Source organism: Ornithodoros turicata, chromosome 7 (assembly GCF_037126465.1).
Source record: "Ornithodoros turicata isolate Travis chromosome 7, ASM3712646v1, whole genome shotgun sequence".
NCBI classification, from domain to species: domain Eukaryota; kingdom Metazoa; phylum Arthropoda; class Arachnida; order Ixodida; family Argasidae; genus Ornithodoros; species Ornithodoros turicata.
The window spans coordinates 57,340,693-57,367,437 of NC_088207.1; the positions used below are offsets into that span (position 1 = coordinate 57,340,693).

At 43.9% G+C, this 26,745-nt stretch overlaps 2 protein-coding genes across 6 annotated transcripts in view; one reads left to right on the top strand and one right to left on the bottom strand.

Annotated features, from left to right (window-relative positions):
* LOC135401705 (protein phosphatase 1 regulatory subunit 12B-like) overlaps window positions 1-8,799 on the bottom strand; it is a 44,211-nt gene extending 35,412 nt beyond the window's left edge. For all 4 annotated transcript variants that reach the window (XM_064634239.1, XM_064634237.1, XM_064634240.1 and 1 more), the window contains exons 1-3: window positions 8,492-8,799; window positions 4,088-4,218; window positions 3,085-3,203 (exon numbers count right to left, since the gene is read on the bottom strand). In XM_064634239.1, coding sequence (XP_064490309.1) covers window positions 3,085-3,203; window positions 4,088-4,218; window positions 8,492-8,743 — 502 coding nt within the window. In that variant the 5' untranslated portion in view covers window positions 8,744-8,799. The remainder of the gene's footprint in view (window positions 1-3,084; window positions 3,204-4,087; window positions 4,219-8,491) is intronic.
* A 208-nt stretch (window positions 8,800-9,007) lies between these two features.
* LOC135401707 (CCR4-NOT transcription complex subunit 2-like) lies at window positions 9,008-26,089 on the top strand. 2 transcript variants are annotated; one of them, XM_064634241.1, is made up of 15 exons: window positions 9,008-9,132; window positions 9,775-9,838; window positions 14,206-14,479; window positions 15,543-15,644; window positions 16,686-16,712; window positions 17,279-17,400; window positions 17,473-17,568; window positions 17,622-17,663; window positions 19,286-19,369; window positions 19,498-19,532; window positions 20,855-20,957; window positions 21,091-21,247; window positions 21,338-21,399; window positions 23,364-23,514; window positions 24,704-26,089. In XM_064634241.1, exons 2-15 carry the CDS (start codon window positions 9,778-9,780, stop codon window positions 24,924-24,926), a joined length of 1,539 nt encoding a protein of 512 aa, XP_064490311.1. In that variant the 5' UTR covers window positions 9,008-9,132; window positions 9,775-9,777; the 3' UTR covers window positions 24,927-26,089. The 2 variants fall into 2 exon arrangements, with proteins under 2 accessions (XP_064490311.1, XP_064490312.1); XM_064634242.1 differs by lacking the exon at window positions 17,622-17,663.
* The last annotated feature ends 656 nt before the right edge of the window (window positions 26,090-26,745 follow it).

A 26,745-nucleotide genomic window follows, 5' to 3' on the forward strand; every position in this document is an offset into this window, starting at 1 on the left:
AATGAATACTCGAATCAACAATTAATCATTCCCATTAACGACAGCTTCGATGCATTTGGCAAAAAAATCAGTCTAGCCTATGTCAGCCTACTAGAATCCCAGTGTTACGCTTCAGAGATTTTTCGTGACAAATATGCAGGCTCCCGAAGTGCGCATAAAACATGCAGTCAACGTATCTTTGAGAAGAAATGCGACAAGTTTCTTTTGCCACAATGTTTACACAATATTAGAAGTTTTGGCACAAAGTACGCCAAGACAGACTTAAGAGCCTCGGACTCAATTCCATTCCCACTCTGCAAGGCAGTGGCGTAGCCACGGGGGGGCTAGGGGGGGCTTGAGCCCCCCCTACCTGCCACGGACCAACCCACGGAAATCGTGCAAATCCGAGGAGAAAATAATATATGGGGGGGGGGGGGCAGTGTGAGGATCGCGAAAGTTCTTACAGTTCATGGCGTCTAAGCAGCACTCTTGAATGGTTTTCAAAGTATGAGCTTTTCAAAATCCTTCGAATGTCGTTACACCACCTCATTGGACATGACAGCCTATACATGTAATCGTATTGTGCACGTCCAAATCCATTAGTTTCGTTTTGTTTTTTTAACCGCATGTTGCGGCGTGCATGAGTATGTGTGCGTTGTCGCACCCAGGATCACCGGGGGGGGGGGGGGCAAGTTTTCGTATCGAGCCCCCCCTACCTCGGAGGTCTGGCTACGCCACTGCTGCAAGGTTACCCACTACACTGAGAGCCTAGTGTTTTAGGGTCGAACCCGGAAAAATTTGTTTTTACCCTTCAATATGCACTAGCATCACTTTGGGTACCCCCCCCTCCAAAAAAAAAAAAAGATAAAGAAAAGAAACGAAAGAAAAGCAAAAGAAATCGTCGAAGTACAACTTCATTCAAAAGCTAGGCAGCCAAAAAATACACACAGAAGCCAAATACTTCACACTCGGGACTGCCTCGTACAACCTCGCGTTCACCCGAAACACGGGGCACTTCTTTTTTTCCCCGTCCAAAAACCAATCTCCTCGCTCGCGTCACATCGCCCGACTTTACCGTATATTTTGCGGCTCAAAAAAATAAAACCCAGTCGCCCCCAACATTTTGAAAGAAGACAAAAAATTCGAAAGCACGAAGGGTCTCTAACTGTATTTCAGTGCGTAACAACCTTGATGCACCCAACCGACCTGACGGACTGAATTAAATCACCTGGCTGCCCTACCCGTTGTTGACTGCGGGCGGCACAACAGAGGGAATTGTCTATTTCGAGGAACCACCCTAACTCTTTTATCCCTCGCTCCACCGGGAACACGTTTGTAGATGTTGCGCAACCCTCTCTCCCCCCTTCTCTTCCCCATTGCGAGCGGTAAAAGAAGATCCCCCCCCCCCCCCCATCCAGCCCTCTCTGCCAAATCTCTTTTCCAACGGGGTAGTGGTTATGAATAGACCCTGAAGTTTTCGGGTTTTATATTTTTCCAAATTCGGGGGGGTAGAGATCGGGTCAATAAATTGATGTAGAAAATTCATGCAAATTCGGGCAGAAAAATTACCATCAAACTGAGTTCGGGAAGAAATCGGGCATTATTGTAGAATAAACGTTCACTGTACCGTTTATCCAGAGTGCCAGAAGTAAGGGGCAGTCGCATATTTTGTGAGAAACTAGTATGTCGATGCCTTGAGGTGTCTTGCCTAGGTGCAGTTTTGCAGGTAGAAATCGGGTTTAACCCTAGATACGTCAACCTCAATTCGGGGTGCAAATTCGGGGAAAAATCGGGTTTAACCCTAAAACATCAGGGTCTAGTTATGAATTTAGGCTTTCCATTTCTCGCAGTCACTTTGCAAAAACTTTCATTTCATATATAAGTTAGTTAGTGTAGTAAGGTACTCGAAAACAGAGGATGTCTCAACCTTTCTGTTTTTCCCCCGTTACCTCTTCAATGCCACTGCTTACATGCAGGGATGGACATGGTCTGGGAATATGTACATTTCTTTGGACTTTCACGTTGTAAGACGCACGCAAAAGCGCGAGTGCCGTCATTTTTGTTTTCTTTATTAACATTCAGAAACATCTAAATTTGTTTCTTTTTTTTTGTTTCATGTTTTCGTTTTGGTTGGTTTCTTCTTGCGTTTTGTTGCCCTTGTTTTTTTGTTTTAAGCAGGTCTGTTTCAGTCAGCGTGGGTAACACGTGCCCAGTTCAAAGTAACGACGACACGTCGAACAATGCCACGGAAGAGTACGGAGAACAGAGTGAGGCCGTAACAAAAAGAAGAATCCTTTTGTCTCGGAATAAATGTTGCTGTTTTTCGTGGGGAGGCATATAAATAAACTGCAATCTGTTTTAAGGATCCCGAGGTTGCCGTCCCATCCCTTGCGAAATCCTCGGAGAGCACAACGTTGCAAATGGGCTGTGTCGTCGCATTACTAGTGCGGGACAAAGCGTCGACTTTTAACTCGAGGATAGACGGGTTGCTGACAAGAGCGGATGTTCTTGAAGATGGGTAGCACCACGTCAATATTTTGCGCTTTATAATTGTGATTATAAGCCTCGTGTTTTAGGGTTAAACCGTAAAACACACAGAGCCTTTGAACACCCAACAAGTGAAGTTGTTCCTAGATGGAGCTTGCTTCGGTGATATGCCTCCCCTTGCTGAACTTCAACATTTGTCTAATCGACCAGCTGGGAGCTTCACACCTCTCTTAGAGCGATAGTCGGGACCTATATACTAAGCTACAAAACTACAATCTCACGATTCATTCGGACATTTAAAATCAACACGCTAAATATTTAAACAAAATTTGCACTCTGTGTACCGTATCTACCCGCATAATCATGTCGTTAGAAAATGTAGTTAGTCATGTTTCGGCGACTGTCAATACAGTTCTTAACTGCCTCTATTTCTGTTATACATCTCCGTGACATCCAGACTTTAACCTCATGACATCTTAACCTCATAACTAGCGATCCTTAACGTCTCAGCCTTATGCTGGAAAATATAACGCGGCACTAAATTAACTGTTCAACAGTGAGACGCCTCAATTTTTTCAAGGACAATTAACAAACTATAAAGTACAAAACAATCCTTACCGAGCCTGTCTATCTCTTCTTGTAGGAGTTCCTCCAGCTCTTCACACTCAGCAATGTCAATGGGGAGGTCGCCGTCATTGTTCGCAAGGGCGACATTTGCTCCATTCTCAATAAGATACCTGCACATCAATCATGCGTGATCTTTAATACCCTACAAAAGAATCAACTGAACAATTAATGTCGAATGCAAAAATTCCAGTGCTCTGCCAGAACGACATTGCCTTCCACCAAACATTACAGAAAAAAAGGAAAGTATGTAGCATTGCACGACGCTGGTATTAGTATACGATAAGTTGCGGTAAGCGATGATATATTGCTGGCATCTTCAAGATGCAATTTTTGCGGGACTAGAAGATAAAAAATATGCGTAGCATGAAAGATAATGAAGCGACGAGGAAACAGAGACCATTATCGGCACACATCAGTGTCAGGATCAAGAGATAATGTAAATACATATATAATACAATATCTGCCGATAGAAATATTCATTTAATTTGCACAAACAGCATGCCAGAGCATTGCTACTGACTATGTGAGGAGGCGGGGCATTCCACTCCGTCATCGCGGAGGGAAGACGCCTTCGTTGGGAACAAACGAAAGGACGAAAGATGAAAGTTATCTCTTGTTGAAAGTTATCAGCTATCTCTTGTTCAACAATTGCCGCTTGCGTCGATCCCTGTCGTATGAATGTGTGTATGAGTGCGCAAAAATGTAAGAGCGAAAGGAGGATGAGTGAGAGAGAGTGACAGGTTTGTCCCTTCAGTTGACGCACCCTGGAAGTCGCTGAGAAGGCATGTTAGCTTAGCTCAATTGGTATAGAGCCCTGGACCGGTAATCCAGAAGATGTGGGTTCGAGTCCTACAGCTGGCTAACCTTTTCAGTGACTTTCATCTTTCATCGTTAATTTCTCAGGCAACTTGACGCCTTGCATGTGATTGTCCTTTCTATGTTGTTCCAGCCTCAGATCATCAGTTATCTCCTGTTAAACGAAAAGGACGTTCACCTGGCTATGCTGACGAATCCGCACGAGGCTGTTGCGTGGAGCGGAGTCCAACCCTCGTTGTCGCCCAGGTTGAGGTTGCAGCCGTGTTCGACGAGGAACTCGACCATGGTCATGTTGTCGTCGATACATGCCTGCCAAATAGTAAAAGTTTGCGTAAGTTCTCTATAATATCAGGCGTCCTACTTAACTCAACCTGTGCCCCAGAACTGGAACAGGCCGTGCACGTGATCTGTGCAGGTGATGACACATAAAGTGAGGACAAGTGTTCATTTTTTTTTTTTTTCTGTCCTTGTAACAATCAACGAAGCAGAAACTGTACTGGATAGGACAGGTTGTTTTTGCGTGAAATTGCTTCAGCGAGAGCGAGACTCAATAGGGAAGTTATTGTGAGAGCAAGTGAGACACACCTGAGAGTGAGCCAAGAGAACACAACACAGCAAGCACATGCGGCTCAACCTGACCTGATTGTGCAGTGTCAAGCTTTCTGTGCCTCCATGTATATGGTTTCATGGGTCCGTGAGAAATCGAAAAGTGTGAGAAATCTTGAACAGTAAGATGGGGTGGTGTGGCACTCGTAATAGCGCTGTCGCGCTGTTTGCAAATTTCGGTTTAGCGCCCCATAGCCAAACGCGCACATTTGAGGATCCACCATGTATGAGTTCCCTGGTCCATATACCTTTTTTCCTTAGCAAGAATTCAGCGACTGATTAAGTATGACGTGCACAAGCTCATTCTTGTGAGCAAACAATGACATGATGTACTACAAAAGCAACTTAGTGTAATTATAAAAGGTAGTTGTATTGGCAGTACAGTTCTAGACTGGCCATACAAAAATAAACAACAAAATAACACAAAACACAAAATTAAACGGCGCAACACACTGCAGAAAACAAGCTGAGAACGCAGCACGTCTGCATCATCGCAATCTCAGTTCTGCCACGTTTCTAGGATTATTTAGTGTCAGACATATACTACATTACTGTTTGGACATCAAAGTAATGACGGAGCACCTCCACAGCATATTTCCTCGAGCTTACAGAAAATGCTACCCGTTCCTCAAAAGATTTTTTTTTCCAGAGATTATATTCGCAAAAAAGACACAGATAATTGAAATCATTTCTCATCCAATCACGCATCCCAGCGCCCCACGAGTCACGTGCGATTGCAGACACGTTCGGGGGAGGCCAGTGCCCCCCAACCCTTCCACTTGCAGCCACCACCCCCCCGCCAGGGAATGCCAGAACCTCACGAAAGGGAGACCTGCGTCTTCCGATTTCCGCCTTATTTGCTTCCCTGGCCCATCTGGGAAGAGTCAGTATCCCACAGACAGGGGGCTAAATTTAGGCAATCTGTGTAGAGCGAGGGGGTGAGGGGTTGCGATGCCTGTCTTCCTGGCAACCAGGGAGGAACGTGGCCCAACCAAAACATGCCATTATATGCCCCCCCCCCCCTCCCCCTTTGGCACTCTGAGTGATCTCCACGACAAAGCGTGGGCACAGAGATCTCACGAGCTCGGCTGATTGGTTGACTGAGTCCTGTCACAACGTGGGAAAAAAAAAAAAAAAAGCGTGCGGGAAAAAAAAAAAAAAAAGAACGACGCAGCCCGGATTGATACCTGCGCAGAAATAGCTTCCCGTATCTTGTCTGTTTACGTAGGGTATCCCCCGAGTGATCAATTTTTATTAACCCGTAAGGATGGTTCAAAAGGGGTGAGAGAGTGAGTCGAAGTGTGTCTTGCGGCTGTTCCTCATCTTTCGTCACCTCCGTGTGTCAACCGGGCCGGGTGATCGCGCAATTGGGAGGTGGATAGTCGAGCGTAAGGGCGCACTGCTGCGCTATTCCGCGCGAGCTAATATGTAAACCAAAACCAATTAACTACTAACAAAAAATCACTAAGTGTCAAGACGTTTTCTTTTTTTTTTTTTCCGGGAATACTGTATGAGCAGTAATTTTCATGAAGTCCTAATTTTCGTGAAATTAAAGTCCCACGAAATAAGTGACACCCCCAAAAATCTCTGAGGTGCAGGATCGACGTACCGCGAAATATTTCCCCAAACGTGGCTCCATCCGAATTTGTTAATTATTGGGACCACGAAATTAACTTATACAGTATTTTTCACTGAACGTCCTGATCGGTACATCACAGGTAGAATTTGTATGCAAATGCGCCACTCACTGGCCAGCTCTGAGCCGATGTCCCAAGGATGCTCACCAAACAGAAAGTTCTTTGGTAACGTCACCCATTCCCAAATTATTCAACTGGGGCATTTTCGTGAAAGACCCGGTGTGTAGGTGACAGCAACAACAAGGTGCTTCCATACAGCTCATATGGTACGTTACGATATTCATAATTAACCTTGTGGCAGAGTAGCACCGGAAAAGACACGGACACAGAGGAGAACGAACTAGCTGCCACAAGTAGGTTCCAACACGTCCAACGTCTCACCTTGTTGAACTTTAAAATTAACCATATTTTTGTAATAAATTTGAAAATTATCAAAATTCATTATCCTGATTGACTCTGGAATTAATTGATCTGTGCACAATTCATGTCAAGCGAGAAACCTTTACAAGATGTGGGAGCTTTATTAGAAAGGTACTCGTAAGGAAAAACACTAGAAGCATTACGAGAATGTGTCGCCCAATTCTTGAGACACGTCAGTTATTGAGGACCTCGGCATCTCTACTTGGCGTCTGCTCTTGCGGACCTCATACAGCATATCAATCAATTTTACCATAATCAAGGAGAATGTTTCCTCTTATCTTTATATCTGAGAAAGTGATGTCCCTCCTCAAAATAACGACACAGGACAAAATGGATTGGTCTGAACCCAAGCCTAGGACAAGTTTTGGTGATGCCATGCGTGATAAACCCCCTGGTGCTACGGAATGCCAGAAAGAGGCACAGTTAGGATACTGAAGTCACACTTCACATAAACAGTAAATACATATCTGGGGATGTCCCGAGTGGCTTCGGCGGTCGTCAACTGCAGTGCTGTACATATCACATAATGCAGCTCAGGTGCAAACTCTACCGAGCAAAACACTACTCTACAAAGACAATACAAAGCTTTTTGTGTAGAGACTATAGTGAACACGTGGTATACGTGATTCATTCATTCATTATCATCATGTACATGAATACATGATGATAATGAACCTACATATAAACTGCAAGAGAAAGTCTTCATCTATAATCAAAACTACTGCAGTAGTGAGATCATAGACAACCTTTGCAAAGTGCATCTCACGCGGTTCATATATTGGCAGGAAGAGCAAAACTTTTTAGTCACTCGAAATACTTAAGGTGTGATGCCCGTCAAAGTGCTACCCACACTGTAGCAGACTCGTGTACAGCCTTCACCACCACACCAAGTAATGTACGGGTTACGGGACACCTGCCGCTGCAAGCAGGGACGTGTCCAGCACCCAAAATTTTTTATGTGAATACATTTTATACAAATGTACGCTCCGAGTTGAGATGGTTGTCACCAAGAAAAACTTTTCGCGCACGTAACCTGCGAACATGCGCTGCTCTAATAATGTGGAGTTTATTTTCGTCGGGGGCATATACCCGGCTGGCTCGCGTGCTCACATCACCGACTGTGTATGTGCGACCTCCTCAAACCCAACAACTCTGAACACGCCGTTCCATTACTCCGCGAGGACAGCGTCTTTATTCCGTTTCCAGTCGCGCACACACACACAACTAGTGTAGGGCAACACATGTCGTTGATGTGATCGTGTTACGTCAAACAGGAGACTGCCGCCTGCAAGGCCAGGGGAAACCCGGCGGGCGCACCGTGTTCCGAGCTAAATATAAACTAAAACAGAGCCTGCTCCCAGCGAAACTTGGGGTGGAGACATGGGACCCATCCCGTCACACCACTCATACCGAAAGCGCTGACCTACATGATCGTCAAAAACGTTGACCGTATATATACTCGGATAATTTGTACAGTCACTGTCACGCGCTTTCATAGCGCCGCTCCTGGAATAAACCACGCGCACATCCTTTCGTTTCCCACTGAAACGTTGGCACAAAGAAATCGCTTCTGAGAAAAAAAACTGCTACCACCGTTCCGCAATTTCAAGTCATGCTTAAGCCTAGAAACGCGGGACGAATGCCCGATTTCGTTTCATAGCAGAAGACAAACACTAACAGTACTATACAAACAACTTCAATCGGTACGAATCTGTGTATCGGTAGAGAATTTTGCTGGTGTTATACAGCACGAAAACGTGAAACGTCAAATGACTTCTCTCGGGTCAAACCAATCGGATGGGCAGCCATCTTCACGAAGTAAACATTTCTCCAACGTACGAAGAGTGGCAGGAAGAGCATGTTTTCGGGCATCTCATGGCACAGTATTAGATATTAAGAAGCACTGGTTCTGTAGGTACCTGGTGCAAGGCAGTCAAGCCGTCGACGTTCGAAGTATTGATGTCGGCACCTCTGGAGAGCAGACGCTCTACCTCATCAGTGTCCCCGGCAGCACACGCAGCCAGAAAAACGCATCCATCGCTAAACTTTATCCGTCGTAGCTTGTTCGCTGGTGTTTCTGTGGTTTCACGATTGGTTTCCGAGTCTTCCCAACGTTTTAGTTGCTCTTTTCGTTTGAAAAGAGCATTACTCGGGCGAGATTCCAAAGACATAACTCCCTACTACGCTAGCCCTACACCGCATCAGTCTCACCTCCTGCCCACCAGACGGAAGCACAACGCGAAGTCTTCGCTGGAAATTCCGTTTCCCGTTTGTTTTGGCAGTATTCATCTGAACGTACAATTCGTAACAATATCATCAAATTCCGCATTCGATTTTCAAAATCATAATTCAACAAACGTGAGCACGGTAATAAAATGCCGTACATGAGTTCACCTTCCGAGCAAAACGAAACCAACACCGCTAACCCGCGAGAGGGTGCGACAGTCGACCGCCATGATTGTTTTAGAACTGGTATAGTTTACTCTAGGTTGTATAAAATTTAAAAAAAAACTAGTGGCTTCTCAATTGTGCATACATCAAACTGTCGTTTTTATAACAGGTAGTATCTTAACTACATTTTAACACAGCGTTACGTTCTTACACACGTCTCTTTTATGACCTAGAAATGAGGTATCAACACAGTATGCTCATCTGCCAATTGTCAAATCGTATCGTTATAATATAAATACGATCATTCGTCTCTTGTATTACAGATATAGAGACACGTTATGCCATAAAGCGTGTTCCGAATGCGTCTTTTCGTTGGTACGCGCAAAGTGCCTGATCTTTTTAGCAAATAAACGAACTCGAAAAAGTTTCACTCAACCATTTCCAGCCCAAAGAGTTGTTGCAAATTTGCATTCCACCACTAGGTTATTCACTTATAGTTTGTTATGTACTATCTTGTGCATTCGTACAGCTTTAATATAGGGCTTGATCCTGCGCTTCAATATACTCCGCGACAAACCCGCGTTACAATAACGCGAACGACACTTGAGATGATCCCAGTTGAAACGCAACTTGTGGTTGCTCGCTCTGGGTACCTCTGGGTACCCTGCTGCGACAAGGTGCTGTTATAATCACGAGTGTAGATATGGGAGGAGGTGTTCCAACCCTTCCAATATTGTGGGTCAATAGGGTAATGAGTGGATTTCGTCCAGGGATTTCCCTATCTTATATTCTGCTTTGTGAACTTTTTCAGAACATGACATCACCCTCACCATCACAACCATTTGGTTACGGCCAACCTACTGGAAGTTCCCTAAGTAAGTTCTTTGGTCTGTGCAGTCTTCAGCGGCGGATCATACTTCCGAACCGGCACTTCAGGTTTATGCTGAGGAAAGACTCGTAGCAGGCACAGTTACAACCGTGTTAGCAATAACGCTACAAATATAAACGTCAGCATGTTTACCTGGGAAGTGTGCAGAAAACGGTTTGGTGTGTAAGCTTCCTGGTACAGTTAAAACCTGTGATTTATGAAACCTCGATTTTCAAATTGCTTCGGTCTATTAACCTCGATTTCCAAACTGCGAACGCATTTTTTCGGCACGAACCTAGGTTAGTCGAACTTTTTTTTTTACCTCGATTTACGAACGGGGTAGGTACAGTCGTCCGGGTCATTAACACGTGAATTGGTACGGAGGATGAAAGCCTGTATTACCCAGTGCCCTACTCAGGTAACTTCAAACCGGTAACTGTAAAGTAAATGTAGAAGATATGTTGTGTTAAGTAAGATTTAACGTAAACGTTATAAAATGTCACAGTGCAACTCCTGTCATTCTAAGACTTTCAGGTCTCCCCAACTCACTGTGAACCTCGTTTTATGAATCCCTCATTTTATCAACGTTTTTCCGGGGAATGCATGCCGTTGATAAATCGAGGTTTGACTGTAGTGCAATTTCGTGATTGCTCATTGGCTGATGCGTGATGTGCACAACGATGTCATCATTATGAGCAGTTTGCACTGCTGTGGCAATGCTCACATCATCACGTACGTTTAATTTTGTCAGTTATGGAGTGATTTATGGAGGGGCATTTTTTTTTTTACATTACAACTCTGAAAAAATGTGTGTGTACATGAGGGTGGGGGGCACATCCTATCGCCTCATTGAATTTAAAAAATATATATGTATTGTTGCAACATCATCAGATACACACATAAAAATATTATTCCGATAAATTTTTGAAAAAATTGAGAACTTCCTGCTGACCACGTAGCTGATATTGCAACTTCAAAGGCTTTATTACACTTAGCTTTCAGAGGGTTTGGGAAACTGCTTGTTTGAGGAAGAGAGCTTCGTCACAAAAGATTGCCACGTGAACCTTCTTGGCTGCTCTGGGCTCTACGTAATTGATTTCAAGCGCAAATGATAGAATTCTGCCGTAAAAGTTCATAAAATTCTCTCTAAAAAAATAGTTCATAAAGTACTGCTATGTATGAAACTTAACGCACATGTGTTACAATGACAAGAAAGGGGTGAAAAGTGAGTGGAGGTAAACGGCTAGAATTTAAGTTGGCAAAATGCTCTTTTTGATAGGGGGTGTGTTATACTCATTTCACCTGTACATTCAGCAAAGTTTGAAGTGTTTTTGTTTTTGTTTTGTTTTCCTTGCTTTTGTGCGTGGGGTTCGCTGGGAAAATCCCGCGTACTTCCTCAGATCATTCAAACAATCGATAGACGTCCTTGTCTAAATAAGCTGATGGACGTTGAGTCACGTACGTAGCTCGAAAGGTAGAGGGTTCCACAACTTATTGGCAAAATAGTGAAAAGAAGACAGACCGAAGTTTTAGAGATGGCAAGGTAAAGATAGAATCAAACTATGACTACAAAGGATCTAAACACTTTGATCTAAACACTACCACGTGGTATTATATAGAGAAGTATTAGGCATTTATAGTTATGCAACTCATAAATAGGTTTCATACGCAACAGTAAGATTCGAAAAGAGATTGAGAAAGAATTCTGTAGCAATGTACATAACTTTTGTGTGTGTTATTAATGTTTAGTATTCGTACTTTTCTTCCTCCAGCATAGTTCCCTGTTACAGCATTATCTTTGTACTTTCGTGCTCAGTCTCCGTTATGTAGTGCTTTCAGGCATTTAGTATTCTAGCAACAAAGAAATAAGCATCATACATACAAAACTGCGACACCTGACAGAGAAAGATTGGTTTGATGCTGTAATTTATTGTCTACACACATACCTTCTCATTCCAAAATACTCACAGTGTCTCGCTGTGACATTTTACTACAGTTTAATATCCTCAGCTTCGAGAAAGAGAGCACATAAGCTCTTAACTTTAAGGTTTGCACAACTTCCTGTACGATCCGGATATATTGGGAAATCGTGTTTCAAGGTCAAGCCACAGCATATGTTGAGCTGCAGCTATAGCTGTTGCATTTTAACAGCGAGCTTGCTTTCTTTAATTGTTGCGCCTCAATTATTGTGACTCTTTTGCTTCTACCATTATTGGAAGGAGCAAAACAGAAAACAAATATGCACTGTAGTTGCATGGGAAGAATGCACCATCAAAACCCCTGTGGAGGTCAGTACCCTGTGGTGCATTGTAGTGCCACAGAAACTTTCAAGTACACTCTGTGAATAATTTGCAGAGGTGCTGTGTATGGCAACTTGTAGGCAGTGTTTCTTCATAATTTTAGCGCTAGGCAGCTTTAGTATTCATTGTGTGGTCACCTACCCAAATAACTTAGGTATTAATTTATTTTCAATGCCACCAGTGTTGTACATTGCATAGGGGGTGGGTTGTGCATAAGTAATAATTAGGTCACGAAAGGATGAGTAGTTTGGTCATTCGTTTTGACAGATAACGTTGTGCAGACTATTGTGCCAACGTGAATCTGCAAACCAGCGCCTTAGCTAGGTGGGGGACCAAATGTATATGGCTTTGATACAACATGGAGCAACATATCTTGAAGAAACAACAACAGCAACATAGCAACAACAACAGCAACATATCTTGTGCATCCTGAATCAAATGTGACTCATAGAGTGAACTTTTATAGTATCTCCCAGCTTTCATAAACTTGCCAACATATATTCTCTGAATATTGTCGGGATGCATAGAGCGAGTCGTGTGACGCAAATACATTTTATTTATTCGTATATATAGATATTTATTATATTTATTATTCTTAATATATACTTATATTTATATATATTTATTTATTTTACATTTAATAATATACACGGTGATAGCCCAGTGAGACAGCTGTCTAGAAGTGGGCATTTGTGACTCACGCTCCCTCACGTTAATTGGTGCTCGCTCACACACATTTGTTCACACACGCTCGTGTGCGGTTACTCGCTCGACGTGCATGGATGAACGAGAGTCGCTCATGCTCAGCTCACTGGCCACAGTGAGCACGCTCACGAGCGAATTCTGTCGAGGTACGCACCTGTCGCATTTCCCCCATGGAGCTCCGAAAATCCCCCCAAAAGATGAAACCCCCTGTGTGAATCACTGGACGGTGGCTAGAAAAAATTGCGACACTGTCCCCAAGGTGCTAGCAACTAAGAGTGAGCGTTCCGCTAACACAACTGTAAAATGTAAGCACTTTCCGGTAAGCACCCACCGCTTAGTGTAGCTGTAATCTCACAAATTAACAAAAATGGTGCTGTAACACTTGGGTCATCCTTCATGTAAGTTGCAAATGTGGCTGCACTGGGAAGCATCTGAATAGCGATGTCCCGGCGATACCGTAGTCTTTGAGCCCATACCCACTGTTGCTTTGCGATCAATTTTAAATACTGGATTTTTTTTAAAAATCTGTTTGCGACGGCTCTTAGACGTGTCACTCCAACTCGTTGTGCTGAAGAGCCCCCATCAGAGCGAAATGGCCATCCGTAGCTGGAATAGTGGCACGCTTCATAAACAAATGCATAGTATATTCACTTGCAGCCAAAGACATTCATATCACTTTTTTAAATGTATTCATTTATTCATTCATTAAGTCATTCATTAATTGTTCATTTATTCATTCATTCATTAAGTCATTCATTCATTGTTCATTTATTCATTCATTCATTTATTCATTCAAAATGTATTCATTTATTCATTTATTGTTTAATGTTTATTTATTTATTTATTCGTAATACAGACCACTCTTGTGGTCCACGTAGGAAGGGCACTAGGTACAGGAATACACATGTGGTACACTATGTACATCAACACGCACAATGTGATTAAGCGGTACACTGTAAAGTACCGTTAACAGGATTTAACGCTGCATGAAATATACGTAATTTATGAAGACATTTTGTTAATAAATTTGTTGCCAGTCATGCCTGGTGACCATGTCGGGATCAGGCTGGTTCCAATCACATCATGCTGTACGGGGAAAATAGGGAAAAACGGAAGGAGTTATTGTTGAACCACTACTCAGAGTTTATCACGTTTTTGCCGCACGCATCTGGGCTTTTTAGGAGTAATCTAGCAAGCTGAATCAATCCCCGAAGTTGGTTGTTCATGAGAAGAAAAAGCAACTTAAGTATGTGAGTTCTGCACCTTTGTGCAAGTGGGGACGTGTGGGGACGATGGGGCATATGTGCGCATAGAGAAAGAGAGATCGAGAGACCCTTGTGAACAAGGCCACAAATTGTTCTCGTTCCAGTTCCTTTCTTCCCATCAGTATCGCAGCAGGCAGTTCTGTCTGGTGCTGCAACGGGACGGGGTGCTCCTTTCCCTGATGTCTTTGGTGGTGATAAGAACTCCTTCGGCGACTTGGGCCTCAGGGGGGCACTCTCCGGGACCCTTGCAGCAGGAGGGGGTCAGTTTCCTCCTGGCCCAGGACAGGGGAGCAGGTTGGGGGGCCATGCAACGCCAACGAGCATATCAGCCTTCCCGCCGTCGTCGTTGCCGCCACCGCAGCAGGCATCGCCTAACAGGTAAAACTACAAATCACTGGTAGTGTACAGTAGTTTTGGTAGTTTTGGTCCTTTTGACAAAGCAGTACCTAATAGTCATCATTACCGTGACCATACAGGACCCTGTGGCTCAAGATGCTTAGCGTGCCATCAGAATTTAAATTGAGACATTCGTTCGCGACATAACTTCGTCACCAGCATTCACACCTCAAAGGATCATCCTCACAACTTTGGTGTCTCGTGCACGAGTGACATGACAGGATGTCAGTGTAGCTTACAGCTACACATGATGTGATCATGGCTGCAAGCAGCAAGATTGCTTGCAAGCTTACTGGCATTTCACCTCCCATATAAGCAACAGAGTTTTGAAATCCTTTGCCTGGGTAACGTGCACCCATTCCTGTCGACGTTTCGACAGGCAGTTCTGCGTTCAAAGTTGAAGTTTTTTTGTTTTTTTTTTCTTTCTTCTTTTTCTTGTAAGTTTTATGTCTTTCTCTAATTTTCAGATATCTGTTTCGCTCCTGTGGTTATCTGCGCCGTACAATAACAGTGCACATGGCATAGTGTTTTGTGCTTTTTTTTTTCTTTTGTTGCTTGCTTTACACTCGATATTAAGTATACCTTTAAGATATTGCGTAGCATCTGTCGCCCAGAATCTTTCTGAAAGTCGTACTTTCCACTTGCCAAAGTCGAGCGTAATGTCCCTCCCCAGTACATTGTAGATATCACTGATCCTCTCACTTTTTGCAGACATCTTCATGTTCACATACTCCTTCAATAGCCAACTGCCTTCGCCTTTATTTAGCTTTATATTGTATTTTGCATGTATTATGTATTGTTATACACGTTGTTACGTTATATTGTTCATTCAGTGTCACTTATGGCTTATCTATTGTACACACCCATGTAATGACCACTATGGTCCTTTGGGTTTAAGGATAATATGTCAAACATAGTATAACATGCTTCACTCACTACAGCATGCTGTGGATGTGGTCAGGTACTGCACATGGTTGATGCAGGTGGAGTGTGTATGTTTGAAAAAAAAAATATGCTGGTAAAACATTTGATGATCCTGTGGCAGCCGGACAATGCTGACGATTGGCTCGAGAGGACTCCAGGGGCAGCGGCAAGTAGGGCCTGACCTAAATCGGCTGGTAGGACTTGGCGCTCCCCCAAGGGCAGGGTATGTGATGTGGCCTCTTTGGCCTCTTTGCTTCTATATCAACCCAATGTCTTACACTTTCTTAATTTGCCTTTGCTCCTGGCATGCTCAAATAAATTCTCGCTTCTTTCATCTGATCCGTCGTATAATGCTAGAAATTAGACCACCGTTAATTTAGACCACAAGAGACCACAGATTTTTGTTCCGGTAAGTTCCAAAAACCATGCAGGTTCGAAGCGCGATGAGTTCCGACTTATTGAATGCAGAAATACGTTGGTTCTGTAAGGCGTTTGACGGTGTCAACAGTATTGTCCGAAAAATTTGAAATTTGAATTAAGCGAAGGTGGCATTTGAATTAAGGAGTTCATCATTACATTGAAAGCGTAGCGTGCCAAACAAAAATTCGAAATATGTTTGACCTAACTGAAAGTTCGAAATATCGGGGTCTGAATTAACACGAGTCTACTGTAGTGTTGGGTACGGTATCATCGCGTATGGTATCATCACTCGTGGGTGCCATAAAAATACCAATAAATAAATAAATCTACGACGCAATGTTCATGAAGGGGTTGTGACACTTTGCTCAAAATTATGACGGACAAATGTAAAACAATTTAAAGAAGTAATAGGCACGTAGAAGACGGGCGCAGTGAATACTGAAACTCATTGGCAGCCCTGGGAGAGGTCACATGGTCACGAGAACCAATGGGAGTTGCCGTTCCTCTTACTCCTCTAACATGCGAACTTTATGCCGAGGTTTCTTCAAGCATTTGTATCTTGTCAACTACGGCATGTAGGAAAATAAGCTAACCTCAATGTGTGCTTGTTGGGATGAACCACATGTATCGATGTTTCACATTCCTTCTAATGCTATAATACACCACATTTCGCTGATGCTTGTGAGAGCAGTTCTGAGAAACCTGCTCGGGATGTGAGGACGTAGAATGTGCTTTTCTCTTTGGTGCACTATCGTTCACTGTAGCCCCGAAAGAACTAAATAATAAGCAGGGTTCTTCAAAAGTGTATAGCCTTTGTGAACATGCGATATTTTTTTTATTGCAGGCACACGGATCAAAGCTCTTTATGGAGGTATGGTATTGTCAGTCTCATTAAAAAAAAGAAAATGATAACCTGCCACCCATGCACATAAGTAGTGTAGCACATACTGCTATGGCCTACTTAGATAGAAAAAAAGAAAGAAATTGCCTACCAGCAAATGGTAATAATATGTATAACACTGAGAAGATAACTTGCCCTGCTGCACATAACACACTTTGCAAGTCATGTATTGTTTGTAACATACCTGTCTGAAATCTCCAGCCCGTGGTCCAGCTGTCCCCTATTGGTAGTGTTGCATGTGAAGGAGCTGTACCATTATCACCTCCGATGGGGGGGGGTGATGAATGATGAAGGAAAGAATGCTAGCAGAGGACGCCCAGCGTTGTGTGAAATGGGCACACTACGTGGCCTCCCCTTGGCTGCGATAATGGTACAGCTCCTTCTCACCCAACACTACCAATAGGGGGACAGCTGGACCACGGCCTGGAGATTTCTGACAAGTGTGTCGCAAGCAGTACACGCTTCTGATAATCAGATAAGATGTAGGTATATACTTTAAATGATGACGACAGGGATCTTTCCTCCCCATCAAACAGGAATAGCGTTCCCGTATCTAGCGGAATTTCCGGGTTCGGAATGTCGCACAGCTCCCGAAATTTTGCCTCCTCACAGTTGATGGGTAACAGTTTGCAGAACCCGCTGTTCAACTCAAACCCTGGTGAGAAAACAAACGACTCTAAACGGTGGCATGTCAGTACGAGAACACGCATACATGGTTTGCACATTGCAGCGCTAGATCTGTCAGAATTTCCGTCGCTGACGAATCGCAGCACGCAGGAGGGACAGTCTATGGGTAACAATCCCATGGCCGGCAGGGCGCCCTACGGTAAGCACTCCACTCTCTCGGTGTGTTTGGACTTTGTTTTTGCTTGCTTGCAGACTTGCTATCGAAACTACACCGCTCGCCTTCGTCCAGGGCAGGTGCGTGCGTGGCCCATGTTGTGTTATATATTGACAGATAGGATTTTGTTGTTTCACTCTGTTTTTCACCATTCCTCGCGTTAATTGTTCCTGGCGAAAAATATTCTGTTCAGAACTGCCTGTCGGGCCTGAATTCACGATTAAGAGCTCTAAAAACTTAAGAACAGGGACAAACACACAGACGACACAGCGGAAAAAGTGACGTGTAAACGCATGTGTTACGGGGCATAAGGATTCGGTAAAAAGACAGTTCTGGCGATTTTGCCGTACAGCGTGCGTGAGCACAGCTTCAATTTCATTAGCCAGGTAGGAGATAAGTTACCTGTCTTCTTAACTGCATCTGTTTCTTTGTCAGTAAACAGTTGAAAGTAGTGCTTTGTGCTCTGTTGTCCGTATGTTCGTCCCTGTTCTTAAGTCTTTAGCACTTTCGATCGTGAATTCTGAAATATTCTGGTAGTTTAGCTTGTGTACTATGCAGCTGTGGAGGCACCCCGCTTTTTGGCTCGAGACACGTCTGTGTTTTGGGGCAAACCAGTTGTCCCGCTTTTAATGACATCCGCTTGGCGCTAAGCTGCCACTGACTGCATTAAAGAAGCCCCTTTAATTGCTTTGGAACGGGACGCAACAAGATGGTTTGAAGTGTCGTCTGCTTTCTTTAATGCAAGGACTCTAGAGCATTCTTTCAACTGCTTTCACCAGATCAATTGAGGGATGACGACTTTACGTCCCCGTGAAAGCAATAAAGTCCCTTCTCTTTTTCATTTCTGTCAGCACACATCAGCTGTTACATTTAATAAAGGCAAAAAAAAAAAATGTTTTCTTTGTATAATGTCCACATCACTAGTTTTCACCTAAGGCCTTGTAAGAGAAACCTGCATCTATCACACGTGTGCATTTTAAAGAAGCACAGAAAGCACTTCAGTCACTACCCTTTTTTTGAACCAATCTTTTATCCTGCCTACTATAATGCACCTTGCGAAGTGATTCATTCGACAGACGCATAAATATAGCAGAATTCGATTCTAAAAATCTCGACTGTGCACAGCGGTAACAATGCCCGCAACTAGCCGCCCGGGTCGCTTTGACGTCATTACGGTACAGCCAGCTGATTGGTTTAGAGAAACGTCGTCTGCTGCACAGGGAGAACCGGGAGAGAAACGAGAAAAGAAAAAAAAAGCAGAAAGCGGTGACCCGATTGCGGTGCGGTTGCTCTTGGAACCGTAATGACATCACGTTGATGACGTTTTTCGTCGTCCTCCTCCTCGTTTCCCTCTGCAGAGCGAGGTGAGCGGGAATGTGTGCGCTGTCGTTCGGGTGCATTTCTTATAAGAAAAATATTGCGCACAAATAAATTTTTTTGTATTAGTCGTCAAGTCAAGTCATAATGCGTCGGAAACAGAAAATCTTTGCGATGGCTTTCTGTGCTCCTTTAATACTGAAGAGACTGTTACCTTGGACCATGCTGTGTGCTTGGGACTGCATGACACCTATGTAATTGGCCATGACATCTTGCAGCCTCTTTGTGGCGCTATTTAACGGACATTACTGTACACTGGGAAATGCTGTACATGCAAACTGACATGCGTTTCTGTATTTATTATTGTACGCTTTGTGGTTTGCAGTTGGAATGGTGAAGCAGCCAAATAATGATTCCAATGAGTTCCACATACACAACGAGGACTTTCCAGCGCTTCCAGGGTCACAAGGTAAAAACGCCGCTAGCGTAAACGACGTGGTGTCCCCTACGTATTTTTGTTTCTTTGTGTATGTGTTCCTCTGTATGTATGAAATTCAAGAAATAGTTCTTAGTTTTTGCCATACATTTATTTTGCAGGTCAGGAAAACAATCAAGACAGCATGAGCAAACAGGTGAACTTATTAGCCATTTTGTTCCTGTATCAAAAGTGTGTATGTGTGTCTACCTTGAGATGTTAGCAAGATGAAACATATTATACTCTTACACTGCATTGAGACAGGGTTGTTTGAGGGGTAGTTTTCAGTGTGGGTCATAATCGTGAGGAATTACAGAAACCACTCGAATAAACTCTAATAACTTGCTACAGACTATTAGCCTTGTCACATAGAAAATTCAATTTCATTCGCTGGGCACAAGTTACCTTTGTTGAGGAGAGACAAGGAAGGAGCTGATAGTGCACCCTATTATTCTGTTTTGTTGTTTGTTGTCAGTAAACGTTTGGGAGGCACCCCTAGAGGAGAACCTATTCCCGGGTTTCGGCACAAAAATGTTACGGAAAGGAAGGACACAACCCTGCGACCCAACGTCCAAACGCTTTATTGTGGCAACAGACCCAAAACAGAATAACAGGGCGCGCCATCAGCTCCTGCCTCGTCTTTCCTCAACAACCTTTGCAAAAACATTCATAAAAATTGCAATGTATCGATTCGTACAGTCAATCTCAGTTATAACTGCCCCACCAAAAACGAACTTTCGGTTGTACAAACAAGTTTGGAACGATCGTCAAAGCATGCATTAGTCTTATGGGAATCCCCAGAGATACGAAAAACGGCTCACCACGAACAAATGCGTCTCATTATTATGAATGGCATCAGTTTTAAGGGAACTTTGCCCATCATTGCGCAAATTTTTGCTGCTTGCAACGCAGAAACTACTTTTTCGAAGAACAAAACAAGAAGGAACGGCTTCTGAACGGTTTGTTCCAGCCCACAGAGGATGTCGATTCAACTTCTCTAAAAAATTGACAGTTAAATTACAAAGAGCACGCAGGCATGTCAAGGTCACCATCACAGCTGTCATGGCTCATGAGGTGCTGCAAACAGTGCTGGCTTTTTTTTTCTTTTTTTTTTAAGCACAATGGCAACCAGCACCATGCACTCCCACGTTGCTGAGATTTTGTCTACTTTTAGTTGCACATCGTTATGCACGTGAACAAACCCTGATTACTGCTCGCCTTATCCTCAATAAATTTATTTTGATTTTCTTTCACACTTGATAATATGGACAACTCACTTTATGGATGCTTGTTGACGGGGCAAAAGTGTCCGTAATAACGAGGCACGGCTGTATTTATTGGGAGAACAATTTTTTTTTTGTTAGTAAGTACCGAACTAAGCAATATGCCAAACGCTCTTGGAATATTCTGTGAAAATTTCCACCACTATGTCGCAAAGAAATTTGAATTGAAATTTGGGGGCGTTGCATTGTCTTTCAGCCGAGCAACTCTAATAACGAATCTTCAAAGGATGGAGGCAGCTTTCCTGGTGATAAAGGAACACATCAACAAGTGAAGAGGGGGATTCAGACGTCCAAAGATGGTAAAATATGTTGTCTCAATACGTAGTCGCAAGCCACTATACACTCCACGTAGTTGCTCGCGTTACACTACACTACTGATGCATTCCTGTACTGGTGCAAGCTTTTTGTTTTGCTTCTCTCGCGAAAACCCAGGCACAGTGACAAACATTCCAGCGGGGATGGTAACGGACCAGTTTGGCATGGTGGGACTGCTGACGTTCATTCGAGCGGCCGAGACGGACCCCAACCTGGTATCGCTGGCGTTGGGAAGCGACCTCACCACTCTGGGACTTAACCTCAACTCTCCCGAGTGAGTACGGCCTCTTCTCTTCTTCGTGCGTCGTCTGCTCAGACTAAAACGGAACAGTTCTCTGACTGTCACTCATGATTCCTTGCCTAGAAACCTCTACCCAGTGTTTGGAGGACCCTGGGCAGAGCACCCATGCAGGCCGCAAGACATAGGTAGGCTTATTATCCCTCTGGTGGCGGACCACATTGTGGTCTTTCCTTCTGTGCTCTTTCCCATACCCTCTGGTTGAAAAGTAACCCAGTTCTGTGGATGTTCCAAGTTTCAATGGATTCCCAGGCCTGTATGCACAAATAAGTCATGCTGAGAACATAACCTTAGGTGTTCTGACACAGTAGCAACTTTCAATGCCTCTATTACACTCTTCTCGGCAAAAATAGTTACGCAGGTTTTTTGCACACTCTCGAGGACTTTTTCTTATGTAAGCAACGTAGCAAGGTTTCTGTGCAGACGGGCTCTGGACCTACTTGTGTTTCTTCCATTGTCTGTTCTATGCAAGATGTCATAACTATTAGGTTATGCTGACCATGTCAAAATCGGCAACCCCTGTGCAGGAAATAATGGAAATTTGAATTTTGAGTGTGCAGAAGCAGACATACGGTCATAGCAGACGACAGCAACGGCTCCCATGAAAACATGTAGAATGATGATGATGATAATCAATTTAATAAAGTGGACATACTTGAAGCCAGAGTTTGGGCAAACAAACACACACGAGGATAATCAATTTACAACTTTAGCAAGAATGCATCTCACGTGGGTCATGCGTTGCTCGTACAAAAATCTTAATCTGAAGTACAAGGTATTATAGCAATTGGGGGGAAAAGCAGTAAACGGACCGATGAGCAGCGCCACCGCATAATTCCAAATGTGGCAGCTGGGAAGCGGTGCAAATGACATGGTCGCTATAATCTATTAGGTCGTTATCAATACCCACTTATTGCACGTTGATTGCATGGCTGATTGCACGTGTGTCTGTTTCCAACCAGCCTCGGACGGCGGAGGAGACGGCACCACTTTTTACGGAAATGTCCCCTTTTATCTGTATATACAGTAAATCTCGGTTATAACGAACTCGACGGTCGCCCGCAACCCGTTCATTATATCCGAAGTTCGCTATAAATGGAATGGACAAAAAATTTGATCCAAAAGGCCAGCAGTGTAAGAAACATGAGTCATGTATGCCGTTCATTGAAAATACATCGTTAATGGCGCCTGTTTATACACAGTTGCGGAGATCACGGCGTTTTTAAGTCATCAAGGTGGTCCAGGTGGGCCGCGGCGAGCGCCTTCGCGTACACAAAATCGCGGAGCGAAGCAACGTACTTGAGTGCCTCCGCTGTAGTTAAAATGTAAGGAGGGGAAGACACTGTGTCATCATCATCGTCATCGGAAAGTTCGTTTGGCGGCGGGCGCACGTCGGCAATGATGTCCGAATCACTGAAGTCCGCGACGGCCTGTGCGTCGTCATCTGCTGTCGCGAACTCCTCGAAAGACTGAGAGCCGTCAGTCAGATTCGCAGCCGTTGCTCTGTCCCAAAGTTCTGTGTCGGTATCACGCACACCAAAGTCCCCTTCACGATCGGCGTCTGTAGCCAGTGCCTGATGAACAAATCCAGCTTTTCTAAAGCAGTTTCGCAAAGTTTCCCGCTTCACCTGCATCCATGACGCCTTAATCATGGCAAAACGGGTGCACGTGCAGCGCGCGCTGATGGTGACAGCGCATTGGCTGCAAAGCGAGGTCACGTGCAAGCGGCGCCTGACAAATCCGCGGGCGTCTGACGTCGCGCGCTTGCCTTCTCCAGTGGTCGAGGGAGCTCTTTCGGTCGCAGTAACCGAAGGCTCCCCGGCAATTCGTTCATAATAGGCGGGGGCAATTTCCATAGACTCAATACAAATTTTGACGGTCGTTCGTGAGGCATTCGTTATAACCGAAGATTCGTTATAAGTGGGGCTGTTATAACCGAGATTTACTGTATGTATACTGCATTTTACCCAGTTCTTATCAACCCAGTTCTTATCAGTCCCCTAGGCTGGAATGCGCTGCGTCATTTTCGCGCATTCATTTAGCTAATACCTGTGTGTTGATTTCTTGTTGATGTTGATTTCCTCTTCTCCAGACTACCACGTGCCATCTGAGTACATCATCAACCACAGCATTAGGGACAAGCTAGCGACGATCAAACTTAACCGATACGGAGATGATGTCCTGTTCCTCATATTCTACCTCTTTGGAGGGGATCTGCTACAACTCTTATCAGCTGCCGAATTGTAAGATTGATTCCTTCATCTTACACACTGTTAGGCTGAAGCAGGTTCTTCCAACTCTCAGTACATGTTTGTTCCTGCATTGAGGAGTCAAGGGGAGTAGAAGTAAAGTAAAAAATAAATGAAATAAATAAGTGAGCCACAGAGAGCGTGAGTAGAAAAGGAGAACAACCTACAAAGATGTTCAGTAAATACTAAGGAACTCTGCCTTCATCAACATACAGTGGTTCGCGGACACTTATGAGCACCATGAAATGTAACATTCGAGAGCACTCATCTTCTCTCGGCTCATTTGCGTGATGTCCGTGGTCTTGAAGATAGACCAGGGGACATCATGAGGAAAACTTACACACACTGGCTTAACGCAACAATGAAACAAAATTTAATATGACGTTTCGATGCCTGTTCAGGCATCATCATCAGAATGAAACGAAACGGTACGCTATCCCGAGTTCTACTCATAGCTTAGTCATGACGTTGTAGCAGTCAAGTAGTGGCCCTTTGTGACTGTTACATGCGTTATCATCACAGCAAATGTGCCAAGATTCCAAAAATTTTCTTACCCCCCCATCTATGCTCGTGTGCCACGGTCTTTGCATTGTGAAAGTCAAAAGAATGACCTGTTTTTACCACGTGCTCGACAAGTTCTGTGCGGCGATTCACTGCCGGTGGTTTTGATGTCTGTTGTTGACGTTCTTTCAGTCTCGTGGCTTCCTTTCGTCCAGTTTCTCCCACGTTGCTCCGTAGTCCTGTCACATTGCTCGATATTTACGCGCATAATTAACGTACCCTCAACCTGGGTGCATAAATATTGCCGCTCATTTTTGCTTCTATGCAGCACTCAGGGCAGGCTAAACAACTACGAAAACATGAAACTGCAAAACTGAAACTGCGCAAAGCGAAAGAAGGGACATGACACAAAGCAAGTTTGGTGCCATAGCGTTGCAGCGGACCACCCCATAGACATTATTTGGTCAAAAACTAAAAAAAATATAAATGTTGTTCCTGCGGCACAATCAACAGGCCATCAATCAAGGTCTGAGGTTGTAGGTTGCAGGCTGTTGCATTTGTATACCTACACCGTTTAATAATACAAACTTTCTCCATCTCGTGCCATGTTACAGAGACCAATTTTTTCTGGCTATCTATCGGCACAGCACGAAACTGACGAGGGAATATAAAATCTCTTCAGGTACAGCCGGGACTGGCGCTTCCACAAGGACGAGCGGGTATGGATCACGCGGGCTGGCATCTCCCCGACGGAGAAGACGTCCACGTACGAACGGGGCACGTACTTCTTCTTCGACCCCCTCAACTGGCGGAAGGTAGCCAAGGAGTTCCACCTAGACTACGACCGGCTGGAAGAAAGGCCACAACCTTACCCACACATGATGCCTCCGCACATGGCCCCTTGAGTCGAAAAAAAACATCCCTGGGCAGACCAGATCGTGGCTCAAGTTTGGCGACAAGTAGTACACTGCAGCAGTCTTTCTATCTTTCCTTCTTTCTTTTTTTCTTCTTCTTTTTCTTCTTCTTTTTTCTTCCTTTTCAGTGCCAATCTGTAGGCCGGGGGAGGGTGCCACAAATGCAACTACTACTTCTGTAGAAAAAGGGTGTTTCACCGCCACCAAAAAATCTGCTAGTGCTTTGAGAATCATCGGAAATCAGACGGGCATGCGGGCGTAAATTTTGTTCCACACACACGACATTCCGGTGCGCTTTTTGTCATTGAGGCATATTGTTCGCAGTCCATCAATTTGTACTTTAGGGATGAAAAAAAAAAAAAAAAGTCTGAGCAGGAGAGTCGTGCCTGTATTCCCATTCTGTCCCTAGTCACACGAGCTACGCTGGTACTACAGGTTACGCTGGTCCTGCTCGAATTTTTGGGAGTGAAATATATACCTTCTGCAAAGATGCCTCATTCCTGCTTTCTTAATCTCGTACAGCGGTGGGTCGCTCTTGCTACTGCGAAGTCGGTTCTGGGTATGTCGCTTGGTTATACAAGCTGGAACAATATTGTGTCTTCCCCTGCGCTGCCTGACATTCTTAGTTTCAGCAATCTTGCATTTAAGGTACATGCGGATAAAAATTAGCTCAGCTGTCGAGCACTGTCAGTTTTTCTTAGCCCTACTTGAGCACTTGCTATAGTCACAAATGCGCAGCTGTATCAAAACGTGTACATTTGTACATTAGCAGCGTGTATTTAAAGTGGTTGTATTTATTGTGTGACGGTTGTCTACATCATACGAGCATTTTGCTTTGAATTTGTGTTTTAGATGGACAAAGTGAAAGCATTTCATTGAAAAAAAAAAAAAAAAGGTTTTGAAAGTGCCGGCATTGCCAGGAAAAAAAAAAGTGTCGTTACGCTCCGTGATGGACATTTGTGCTGGGAAGTTTAACATCCACGTGTGCTTACGGATACGCATTGTGTCGCCAAACTGTGATGCCCCTTGTGAGCCATCAGCCACTCCCAAAGGGTACAAGATGTACATACGCCTTTCTTAATTATTTTCGAGCATTGTACAAAGGCACATCCTTATAACATAGTTGTTTTGTCAATAAAGAAAATTGAGCTCCACACGAGCCTCATTACCTCATTGCATATTGTTCAACTTCGCAGAAAAGATAGATTACTAAAGCTGCAGAACTGCTTGCAAGTGATTCCTTATTACACTCGAAGTCGTCATGAAAATTGTCTTAACTGAAATTTTCAGTACATTCTTGTATACTTAATGTAATTTTGGTGTCAGTGGCCTTCCTGATGAAGTCACCATCTCCTGCTTCCCATTTTTACCCACTGAAGCTACGGAGCCACGCGTTGCGGAGATAAGTTGGCAACTATGTTTTAGTCATTTGCCAAACTACAGGACTTCCTGCCCATTTTAATCCACGTGCCATCCAAATTAGTCTGTGGTGTTTAAGTCCTCTAAATGTAATTCATACCTCATTATTGAATCTGTCAACTGATAAGATGGTGTCACACAAACAAAAAAAATGGCTAATTGATGCTGGGTACCTTGCAGGGATTGGTGATAAATTGATTAATATTCAATAGTTGGTGATAATTCCTGATAAGAGCCAGTTTACTTGCAATGATACTGTCTGATAAGGGGCAAAATGCTAAGGTCCATGTCCTTTGGGGTTGTTGATTAGTGAATAGGGGCTGACCCTGGTTTTGGTAACTGATAAGGAGCTATCGACTGATATAAGGTTTGATAATTATCGATAAAGAAA